Genomic DNA, 11,271 nt, shown 5'->3' with positions numbered 1-11,271 from the left:
CATGAGTTTTGATCAGTCATGGAAGTAAAAGTGTTGAATACAAATTGTCTACCTTCCTTAAAAAGCTGGAGATCAAGCTATGAAGGGAAAATACTGGTGTTTTGGGGCAGGTACAGCCAACTGGTGCAAAAATAATATTGCCTTGTCAAAAATATCCCCAAATGTAACGATAGAAGATACATTATACATGACCTGAAACTTGGTGAAAACAAAACATACACACTTAAATGTTGACATTTCTCTTTATTTAATCATGTTTTGAGTAAAGTTTTTTTAAACATGAATAAAATATTAAGCGGCTCATATAAAATGTACTGTGTGTCAGTCAGAAGTTAAAGCACAATAGTATCGGCGCTATCCTACCAGTATAGTTCACTGCTGCTCCACTACAATGTTGCTGTTAGTTCAAATCAAGCTTTCCTTTATTGGATGGATCTTAAAGCACATCTCTAACATGTCTAAATCTTGATGTAGAGGCTCACAAACAATATATTTTACTGAATTGAAACAACTTGGCATTGAATAACAATCTTACTCTATGAAAATGTAAAGTACATTTGTTTTATAAGTCCCGTGTAGCTCAGTTGGTAGAGCATGGTGCTTGCAACACCAGGGTTTGATTCCCACGGGGGACCAGTATGGAGAAGAAGAAAAAGTATGCACTCACAATCTGGATAAGAGTATGCTAAAATGTTAAAATAAGATTTCAGTAGTCGTTTATTAAGTGCTTATTTCAATCACAGTATTATTTATTTGAATGCAAAACGTTTTGTACAAATGTATTTTGCTTTCCTGTTCCCCTCTTGAAATGTACAGGAAAACGCAACTTTTATTAACGTATCAAACTTCATCATCCAATAGCAAATGTGAAAAAAATGTCACAAATTTCTCCTTGGCATGTGGCATTCTATGCCACTTAAAAGACTCTTGTCAACATTCTCAAACAAACCTTCAGTTCATTTACTCAAACATTTGGCACTATTTTACCTTTCTTGACAATGAAGGCTAGCTCGTTGCTCCTTACAGATTGTGACGCCATCTTGAATCCTTCTTCACAACACCTTATTTCAGTCCAGTCCTCAGTCTTTAGCCCTTGACTGTTGAGAGCTCTGCCTACAGGTCAATTGTCTCACTGCAGATGCTCATCGCATCAATCTGTCTGCAGACATTGATGAACTCCTCTTGTACGGACCGGTTGGCTTCAGACTCTAGGTCAAGACTCTCCTGTGAGGCTGACCCCAGTGTGCGATAGTGTCTCTGCATGTGTGAGCCCTGGTGACTGGAGGCTGTAATGCGGCTTGAGCTAACGCCTAGGGATGGGGGTTGGGCGTGCCCCTCTGGGCTGGAACAGAGGACCAGAGAGGACCCCCCTAGTGAGGGTCTGTACAGGGAGCAGGAGGAGGAACTTCCCCTCCAGCGTTCTGGGGAAGAGCAGCTGGAGTTGGAGGACAGGGAGGGAGATGGTGGAGCACCCAGGATGGTGTCGCCCGCCATAGGTTGGTTTGGTAGAGGGGTTGGGGGCGGAGGGGCCATCTCCGCGCAGGAGGTCGTCCGGTACAGGCCTGGGTCGGCTGAGAGGGTCTCTCGAAGCACCTGGCCACCATTGGGCAGGGTGGACGTTGAGTAGGGGATGTTGAGTGACAGGTCACTGCAGCAAAAGGGTATGGACGGTCTGAAGAGGCTTATGGGAAAGAGGTCCTCGCTGAAGAGTGCCTCGTCAATACTACGGCGCAGGTTGATGGGCGATGGCGGCCGCAGGTCAGCCGTGGAGTCGCTGGTGAAGGAGGAACCCCCGGACGCCTCTCCACCACCCCTGTCCTCGGGCTTGCTGGAGCCAGGCAGATCCAAATTCAGGTCCAGGTCTCTGTAAGCCAAGGCCCGGTTGCTGTGGTACAGGAGGTCCAGGCCGTTCAAGCTGCTGTCTAGCCTTTCATCCACCAGCGTGTAGAGGGGCAGGCATTCTGTCTCCCCGTGCCCAATGTCGCAGATGGCCAGCTTCTCCTGCTGGCTCAGGGTCCACTGGTAGGTTCCCGGCATAATGGGCGACTTGATCGCCAGCAGCTCCGTCCAGCAGCTTCCAGGCTGGGGAAGGTGGTCAGAGCAGTAGATTGGCTGGGCCACCACCAGGGCTAGGGTGAGACAAACTCCGGCCTCACAAACCCTGCAGCTGAGCTGGAAGGTCCACCAAGGCCAGGGGCGGAACACATCTGCTCCTCCGGCGAGCCCCAGCGAGTGGAGCATGGCGTACAGCTGCAGCCCGGCGCATGCCAGGCAGAACAGAGCCGAAAGGCACACTGTCGCAGCCGCACGGTCCCAGTCCCTGCTCTCTGCGAATGGACAGCGGTTGTATCGCTCAGCTGGCGTGGGCGAGGTGTTATTCAGGTGGTAAATGTGCTTTGAGTCCGCCCGTACGTAGCAGAAGAACACAAAATAGGCGACCGATAGAAAAGAAACCAGCGCCACAAACGCTCCCCGGGAGATGAGCGAGATAAAGAGGCAGAAGGGCACCCTCCTTTGGTAGAGCCTCAGCAGTGCGATGGGACCGAAAGCTGCTGCGAAGTGCAGCAACACCAGACAGGCCAGGAAACAGGGTCTCTGGAAGGCTGAGTAGGATAGCTGCATCCTGGAGCGCATGGAGAGGAGCAGGAAGACCAGGCCGAAGGCTGCAGTCAGGCAGGGGAATGGGGCTTCGTAGAGCAGCAGGGAGGCCTCGGTGGAGGGCAGCCGGTCCTGGTGGCCGTAGGCATCGTAGAGGAGGGAGAAAGCCCTGGTACACCCTGCAGCCAGGAGGAAGACGCTGACCAGGGCGAAGTAGCCACAGCCGGAAGGGCAGCGCAGGGGCAGGCACAGCAGGTTGAGTGCCGAGGCCAGGGTCACCATGGCGAAGATGGAGCCCAGACCGTACACGTGTGCATCCCAGGCTAACCCCCAGGCGGCCATGGCGCTGTTCCAATCAGAGTGCAGGGATATGAACATGGGCCGGGCCAGAATCAGGAAGGGGTTATTTGATTGGTTAGTGGAGGGGGTGTTGGCGGTGGGGAGGACGTTAGAGGTGGTGGGCGGCACCCAAGTGTCGGAGATGTTGCAGATTCCCGAACGTTCCTGATTGCAGTCTGGGAGGTAGGTGGCTTCACTGCCCGTTGGGTCGGACAGCCAGTCTTCAGGATCAGGAAGATTACCTGAAAAAAACATGGGAAAATATAGAATTTCAATTTCGATTCCATAAAATGTTGATCGCTTCCTAAAAAACCAAATTGTCATGAGGTTTGACATGTGAAATCCACCTGTGGCCATCTGACCGTCCAAAATATAGATCAATACCATATGCAGCAGCGTCTATACAGCGCAATGCTGCACAGCCACATCCGTCCTCAGGATGCTGTTTTCTGATAACAGCATAGTAATACAATTTACCAGCAGAGGGCAACACCCAAGAGAGTCCATCCTAAACAGGCACACATGAGAATACACAACGTTTACTCAACATTCGAGCCTAGACACCAATGGGCTGAGGGCCAAGTCTGCGAAAGCATGTATAAAAGGCAGAAGCTGTAAGGAGGCAACTTCCAACCGGACTGGGCCTAGAAAGGGGGGAGGAGAAAAGGGCAGATCAGTGGGGCCTGAAGACCACAGAGCTGGTTCCTTCTTTCTATGACATAAACAGCCAGTGAACATCTGTTGTTTCCATACAAACATGGCTGACGATGATTGTATTATACATGTTATATAGGGCACCGTGGGAGGAAATGGCTGTTTGTGGCTTGGTTTGGGACAGACTGGGAGTGTCCCTTTTTAAATTTTCCATGCGTGTATGTATGAACTCTGGCTTGGCTGCAAGACTCATCTGCACTGTTAAACGTATATGTTTATAAAGGCTACTGGTAAGATCAATGCATGGAAGATGACTTGGATGTGTACCTAGTAGTCATTACACACAAACAAATGCATCACGGATGGGCACCAGCGACGGTTTCCCTCGCACGGTTTTAGGCTCTTCCTTTTCAAAGCGAGCTTTACAGACTTCGCCAGCCAACATCTTACATGACGTCCATAATAGCCATTAGCCAAAGCATTATCCTCAATCAATGCCACTTCAGTAAAACAGATCAGCTAGGATATCAAACAGACCAGTGCGTACCCATTTATTTCCATGCTGCTCCTCACTCCTATAGAAGAGGTGAAAACAGAGAGAAACAGGCCGAATTACATCTTGTATCCAGACACAGACACACAGCCTCATCAGTCATTCAAGCCCAGCCCTATCAGATATAATCTACAGGAGGTTGGTGGCACCTTAATTGGGGATGACAGGCTCGTGGTAATGGCTGGAGCAGAATCAATGGAATGGTATCATTCCGTTCGCTCCGTTCCAGACATTATTATGAGCCGTCCTCCCCCAGGCTCCTTATTGGGCTACAGAGACGGGGACAAACGAGCAGGATATCCAGGTATACAGGGAGGTACTAGCAGTTACAGAGCTGCATGTTTTGTAGGCTGATAGATGTAGAGTACCTTGTGACTGTGAAACGTCTGTCTGTGATAGTGGTGTGAAGTGGACTGTGTGGGTTGGATTTGAGTAAAATAAGGATGCTTTTGAATATTGTATAATACAACCCAGACATTTGTCAAATGGTCCCAAAATGTGGTCTTTATGGTACTAAAATGCAGTTTGGATGATAAAGAAGTGGCAAAATGAGAATACGTCATGTCAGGTGGTACATTGATTGCATGTTGGTATGCAACCTCGATTTATGTACAAACTTCTGTGCCACAAAACTTCATGTATTTATACATTTAAGTTGTCCCTTTTCTCTTGTGATATATGAGACCCTAGCTCCTCTGATTGTGTTGTGTGGTAGCTGTCTGTTTCCCCACCCCATCTCAGTCCCAGACCCGTAATGGACTGTTTTGTTTGTGACGTCTCTTTTATACTGGTCCTGTTTCCTCCCTCGAAGACCACTCTTTTTTTCTCTTTCTCTGACACACACGCTCTCTCTTCCTCTCATAACCTCTACCCCATATTTTTGTGTGTCTCTCTCTTCCTCCTGCCTTGCCCCTTCTCTCTCTCTCACTCTCTCCCTGTCTAAATACATTGCCTGGCAAACGCTGGCTCAATTGAGCTCTAATGTGAATAGCTTTGGGTATGGTGTGCGTGCATGTGGCCCTGCAACCATATTGTGGATGCTGAAACACAAAACCCAGTGCCTTTTTCTCTCTGTTTAATGCAAGAGTGCTTCCTGTTAACATGGTGTGTTGTAGAAAGGTTGTCATTAAGACTGTATTCTCCACTTCCCATCAGCCTCGCTGGTCCCTCTCATTAGCTGACCAAAGAAACCTCTCCACTCTAATCAGGAAGGCCAACCCACAACACTGACTCCTGAACATTTCTATCAAAGACTGACTCGAGTGGCTGATCCTTTTAAAGAGGGGCTTTAACATAAACCTCGGCGCTGTTCTGCAGAGTACTGATTGTTTTCTTTTGGCACTCGTTTAGTCTTCATTCCGTGCTCAGCCACCGACTCCCGAGATTCGGTGCGAGTTGATGACGAAACCGTCAAGCTCAGGGAAATATGAACCTGAGTGAGCGATTTGTCTCGCGGCACGACATCACCATTTATATTTTACCTCTGACAGACGGTTACGAGACGGGCGACCGTGGCTTTAATCATGGCGCTAATGCGGTGAAATACTGACTGACAATGTTTTAAGAGGTTTTGTTTTTCCCTGATGCAGGGTTTTTTAATTAGGCCCGCTGAATCTTTAATGGGCAGAAATGAAAAGCGGTTAAAGCGGTTCCACCGTGCATCGTTCCATGATGTTTCTCTATCTCTCTCTAGCCCCCTGTAGGATATAGTATACCCTAGCACAACATGGCTATTGATAAATTCCCTTTAAGTTTTGCACAGTTGCACATTTAATGAGTGTCCGTTCAGCTGAATATATAGCAGACTCTGCAGTTACAACAGTCTTGTACACGTCTAAAATCCACTGAGGTGAATCAGCACACTAACAGCTCTGACACAGTTTATTACTCAACTAATCTGGAGGGTGAACTGAACAATACATTGTATTTGTTCTGCCAGGGTTAGAATTACACTGGCTGCCAGGGGTTCTGGGCACTCCCATAACAAATCACTGCCCCTCCCCAAAAGCAATAACATGGCACCCCCATAGAATATTAGTGTTGGTTCAGCCCACTATTTTTCAGCCACCTGTATGAGTCAGTAACTCATTGGAACCATCCCTGATGATGACACCTACAGACAGTAGTTCAATTATTATAATGTTATGATAAGAGGTGGTGCCTGATATGTTGCTTATCTGTCACTAAAATATTCCTTTTGAAGATGGCTATTACTACAGGAGAGACGAGAAGCAGTGTCGTAACAATAATGATGTAATATTGTCATACCAGACACCCTGCCTGCACAGTGTGGGAGATGTGGGCGGGGTAAAACACAAACAGGAAGCGCCAGGCGAGGCAACTGCCACTGATAAGTGCGGTCATGTTGTGACAGGCCAGTCGCTTGTTCCGCCCGTTTGTTTACTTTCCTGGGCGATGCCGTAGCTGCCCCGCGGGCACAGTGGAAAACGTGACTGGCGTTTCTGGACTAGAGCCAAGGGTTCCTGCCTGTCTCGCTCGGGTCAAATAATCGCCCATCGGAGCGTCCAGCAAGTCAGCCAGTCCGCCGGCCTGGATATTTTTATAGATCATTAGAAAATAGAGAAAAATAAGGAAATTCCAACTCATCAGGTGCAGGACAGAAGGAACGTATTCAAGAAAAAGATGACCTGACGATGATCCAACCCGGATCAAAGTGTTGTATTTTTTGTGCGTCTGATTAAATCGCCATTGAAACATACCAGAGTTGCGAACATACTGTAAGGTTCCCATAGTTCAATAGAAGTTGAGCGATTAGTATCAGACTTACGTCAGACAAACTTTTACAATTTTAATGTTTCCATGGTGATGTATGTCTCCTACCTCAGCAGTTATGCCTTAAATGCCCAATGCATCTGTTTTTATCTCAATATCAAATCATTTCTGGGCAACAATTAAGTACCTTATTGTTATTTTTTTCAATAAAAATTGTAAAAAAAGAAACAAATTGCTTCTTAGAAAATACATATTTCTCAAGCAAGAATTTTGCTAGGACTATAGTAGTGGTCTGAGTGAGGGGCCTAAGCTTTATGGGAGGGATATGGAACCTCAAAACTAGCTGTTATTGGCAGAGAGGTTTAAAACTCTCTTTGTTATTGGTCTATGGGCGGCAGATAGCCTCAAGGTTAGTGTTGGGCCAGTAACAGAGCCGACAAGGAGAAAAGTCTGTCGCTGTGCCCTTGAGCAAGGTACTAATTGCTTCAGGAGCACTGGCTGTGACCCTGGCCGTGACCCCACTCTCTGTGGGTGTCTCAGGGAGAGTTGGGATATGCAAGAAACACATTTCCATTGTACACTTGTGTGTAACAGGACAAATATAAGCACCCCCAAATGATTATTAACTATTGCCTGTCGCCAGGCAGTCCAAAACTACATCCCAACTGAGCAGGCAGAAATCGCAGCCGGTCTTGTCAAACAAAGCTCTTACGTTAATACGGCATTATCAGCATTTTCACAATTTCACACTATTATTCCAACCTCATAGTGTGGAAATACACATAACTGACAAAATAATGGAACCACCAACATAAAGTGTCATAATAGGGCGTTGGGCCACCACGAGGCACCTGAACACCTTCAATGTGCCTTGGCAAGTTGGCGTAGATTCTACAAGTGTCTGGAACTCTATAGGAGAGACACCATTCTTCCACGAGAAATTCCATCATTCTGTGTTTTGTTGATGGTGGTGGAAAACACTGTCTCAGTTGCCGCTCCAGAATCTCCCATAAATGTTCCGTTGGTTGAGATCTGGTGACTGAGACAGCCATGGCATATGGTTTACATGGTTTTCATGCTCATCAAACCATTCAGTGACCTGTGGATGGGGGCTCCACTCCCATCAGGATAGACATGATTCACCATAGGTTGAAGGTGATCACTCAGAATGGCTGTGTATTAATTGACAGTTACCTTGCCCTCTAAGGGATCGAGTGGACCTAAACCATGCTAGGAAAATGCACCTCACAGAGCCACCAGAACCTTCATTTACTCAAGGGTTTCCATTATTTTGACAGTTACCTGTATATATAAAACACAGGGAAATCACGTTTTTGACAGCACTGGGCCTTTAATACTCTTAATATTCCCCCCTTTTATTGATTTTCATCACATCAACTGATAGGTAAATAAGAACATCAGTGGTCATGAAGGAAATAGGAGGAAAGGAACCAGTTGAAGACTCTTTGGTCCAGGATCCCAGTGTAAACCTTGACACCTGACTGCAGAACTCAACTCCCACCGACATCCTCCCCTCCATCTTTCTAATTGGTCTCCTGTTGTCCCCGCGTCAGGAAAATCCAAGGCTTCATTTAGCTTTCATCTGTTTTCCTTCACTTTCAATTTCACTGTCCTCAGAAAGGCAATTCAGCCGGAACGAGTGTTGGAGGAGCTGTCGTGCACATTGAAGAGGAGAGAATTGTATTTTGTGGCAAAATGGGTTGAGTGGAAAGATCTGATATGTTCCCAAAACTCCTTTACATCAACAGACCCTGGCCTGCTACAGTCCTACATAGGAACATGTTATGGACTAATTTGATCATTGTTAGGATATTTGATTTGCATGATAAGGAGGCAGCAAATTCTCTCTCTCACACACACAAGCCTCTGTGGTGACACGTCATCTGCAGTAGCACATTTAACTAGTCTATTTTTACTATTCGGCTGAATAGATCTGCTATTTCTGGGCAGTAATGTGGGTTACATCTGCTGCGGAGAAGTGGATTTCAAATGAACTTCTTAATTAACACATGATGAATCATTACTGACCAACCACCAGATGTTTCTACTTCCTCTCTACCTGGGATGTTCTTCTGAAAAAGGTTGCTGCTAATCAAACAGAGAGAGGAGAGAGAGGAGAAGAGAGAGGAGAGAGAGGAGAGGAGAGAGAGAGGAGAGAGAGAAGAGAGGAGAGAGAGAGAGAGAGAGAGAGAGGAGAGGAGAGGAGAGGAGAGAGAGGAGAGGACAGAGAGAGGTCCTTAGCTAGACTCCGGCTGGTAATTGTTCAACAACACGGTTCCAACCAACAGTCACCTCCCTTTGGAGGCAATTAGAGACTGTAGGAAGGGCTGAGGGAAATGTTTCTGCCTGGCTGCTGTGACTCTCAGACAGATTACAGCAAGTTTGACAGATTGTAACAGTAATAGGCTGCTTTGCTCTTCAAACTGACAGTGTGTTGAGCTAGATTGGGAAAGTAAGTAATCGAGGAGTGATTGGAGGGCTTGTGATGTATTCAAGTGTGTGTGTGTGTGTGTGTGTGTGTGTGTGTGTGTGTGTGTGTGTGTGTGTGTGTGTTTCTAAGGGTGTGTGCGTGCGTATCTTTGTGTGTCCAGTATCTTATTTGTGTTTGTGTGATGTTAAGTGCGATCCAGTTACCTGTAATCAGTGGCTTTAACGTTGTCGTCGTAATGACTCCTGGTGGTGTTTGTATTTATTATGGATCCCCATTAGTTCCTGCCAAGGCAGCAGCTACTCTTCCTGGGGTTTATTATGGATCCCCATTAGTTCCTGCCAAGGCAGCAGCTACTCTTCCTGGGGTTTATTATGGATCCCCATTAGTTCCTGCCAAGGCAGCATCTACTCTTCCTGGGGTTTATTATGGATCCCCAGTAGTTCCTGCCAAGGCAGCAGCTACTCTTCCTGGGGTTTATTATGGATCCCCATTAGTTCCTGCCAAGGCAGCAGCTACTCTTCCTGGGGTTTATTATGGATCCCCAGTAGTTCCTGTCAAGGCAGCAGCTACTCTTCCTGGGGTTTATTATGGATCCCCAGTAGTTCCTGCCAAGGCAGCAGCTACTCTTCCTGGGGTTTATTATGGATCCCCAGTAGTTCCTGCCAAGGCAGCAGCTACTCTTCCTGGGGTTTATTATGGATCCCCAGTAGTTCCTGCCAAGGCAGCAGCTACTCTTCCTGGGGTTTATTATGGATCCCCAGTAGTTCCTGCCAAGGCAGCAGCTACTCTTCCTGGGGTCCAGCAAAATTAAGGCAGTTATACACTTTTAAAAACATTACAATACATTCATAGCAGATTTCACAACACACTAAGTGTGTGCCCTCAGGCCCCTACTCCACTAAGGTGTCTTTTATTTATTTGTATCAGTTTTTTTATATGATTCTACTGCTGGCATTAGTTACCTGATGTGGAAAAGAGTTCCATGTAGTCATGGCTCCATGTAATACTGTGCGCCTCCCATGGTCTGTTCTGGACTTGGGGACTGTAAAGAGACCTGTGGTGTCATGTCTTGTGCATAGATGTCTGAGCTGTGTGCTAGTGGTTTGAACAGACAGCTCTGTGTTTTCAACATGTCAATACCTCTAACAAATACAAGTAGGGATAAAGTCTATCCTCCACTTTGAGCCAGGAGAGATTGACATGCATATTATTAATGTTTGCTCTCTGTGTACATCCAAGGGCCAGCCGTGCTGCCCTGTTCTGAGCCAATTGTAATTTTCCTAAGTCCCTCTGTGGCACCTGACCACACAACTGAACAGTAGTCCAGGTCGACCAAACTAAGGACTGTAGGACCTGCCTTTTTGATAGTGTTGTTAAGAAAGCAGAGCAGCGCTTTATTATGGACTGACTTCTCCCCATCTTAGCTACTGTTGTATCAATATGTTTTAACCATGACAGTATACAATCCGGGATTACTCCAAGCAGTTTAGTCACCTCAACTTGCTCAATTTCCACATGATTTATTACAATATTTAGTTGAGGTTTAGGGTTTAGTGAATGATTTGTCCCAAATACAATGCTTTTAGTTTTTGAAATATAAAGGACTAACTCATTCCTGTGGTGTCCTCTCTACAGGATCCACCCCATCTTCATCCCCATCGTGCCGCTCCTCATCAGGCACCACTGAGGAGATAGAGTTACGCAATTCAAACTCTGAGACAATAGAAAACAACATACTGTAGGGTACAGTACTGCACATGACTTAAATCACGACCACTCTGAGATCGTTAGAGCAACACAGATTACGGGAATACTCTGTAATCTCCAGGTCGCCGAGAGAAAATGACAGTTTAATCTTGAACTGGTGTGTCTTGGAAGGCAGTTGAGAGATGGGCATGGCAGAATGGGAGGAAGATTTCATAACCCAGATATGTCAAATGCA

General features: G+C 46.5%; 1 protein-coding gene across 1 annotated transcript in view; it reads right to left on the bottom strand.

Moving 5' to 3' along the window:
• Positions 1 to 229: 229 nt before the first annotated feature.
• Positions 230 to 11,271, bottom strand: part of prrt4 (proline rich transmembrane protein 4) — a 43,638-nt gene continuing 32,596 nt past the window's right edge. Inside the window, exon 3 of the mRNA XM_038978391.1 lies at positions 230 to 3,179. Within this exon, the coding sequence (XP_038834319.1) occupies positions 1,114 to 3,179 (2,066 nt within the window). The 3' untranslated portion in view covers positions 230 to 1,113. The remainder of the gene's footprint in view (positions 3,180 to 11,271) is intronic.

Source organism: Salvelinus namaycush, chromosome 38 (genome assembly GCF_016432855.1).
Source record: "Salvelinus namaycush isolate Seneca chromosome 38, SaNama_1.0, whole genome shotgun sequence".
Taxonomy (NCBI): Eukaryota; Metazoa; Chordata; class Actinopteri; order Salmoniformes; family Salmonidae; genus Salvelinus; species Salvelinus namaycush.
Note: the sequence above shows the minus strand (reverse complement) of the source record. Positions and strands in the feature narration are given on the sequence as shown.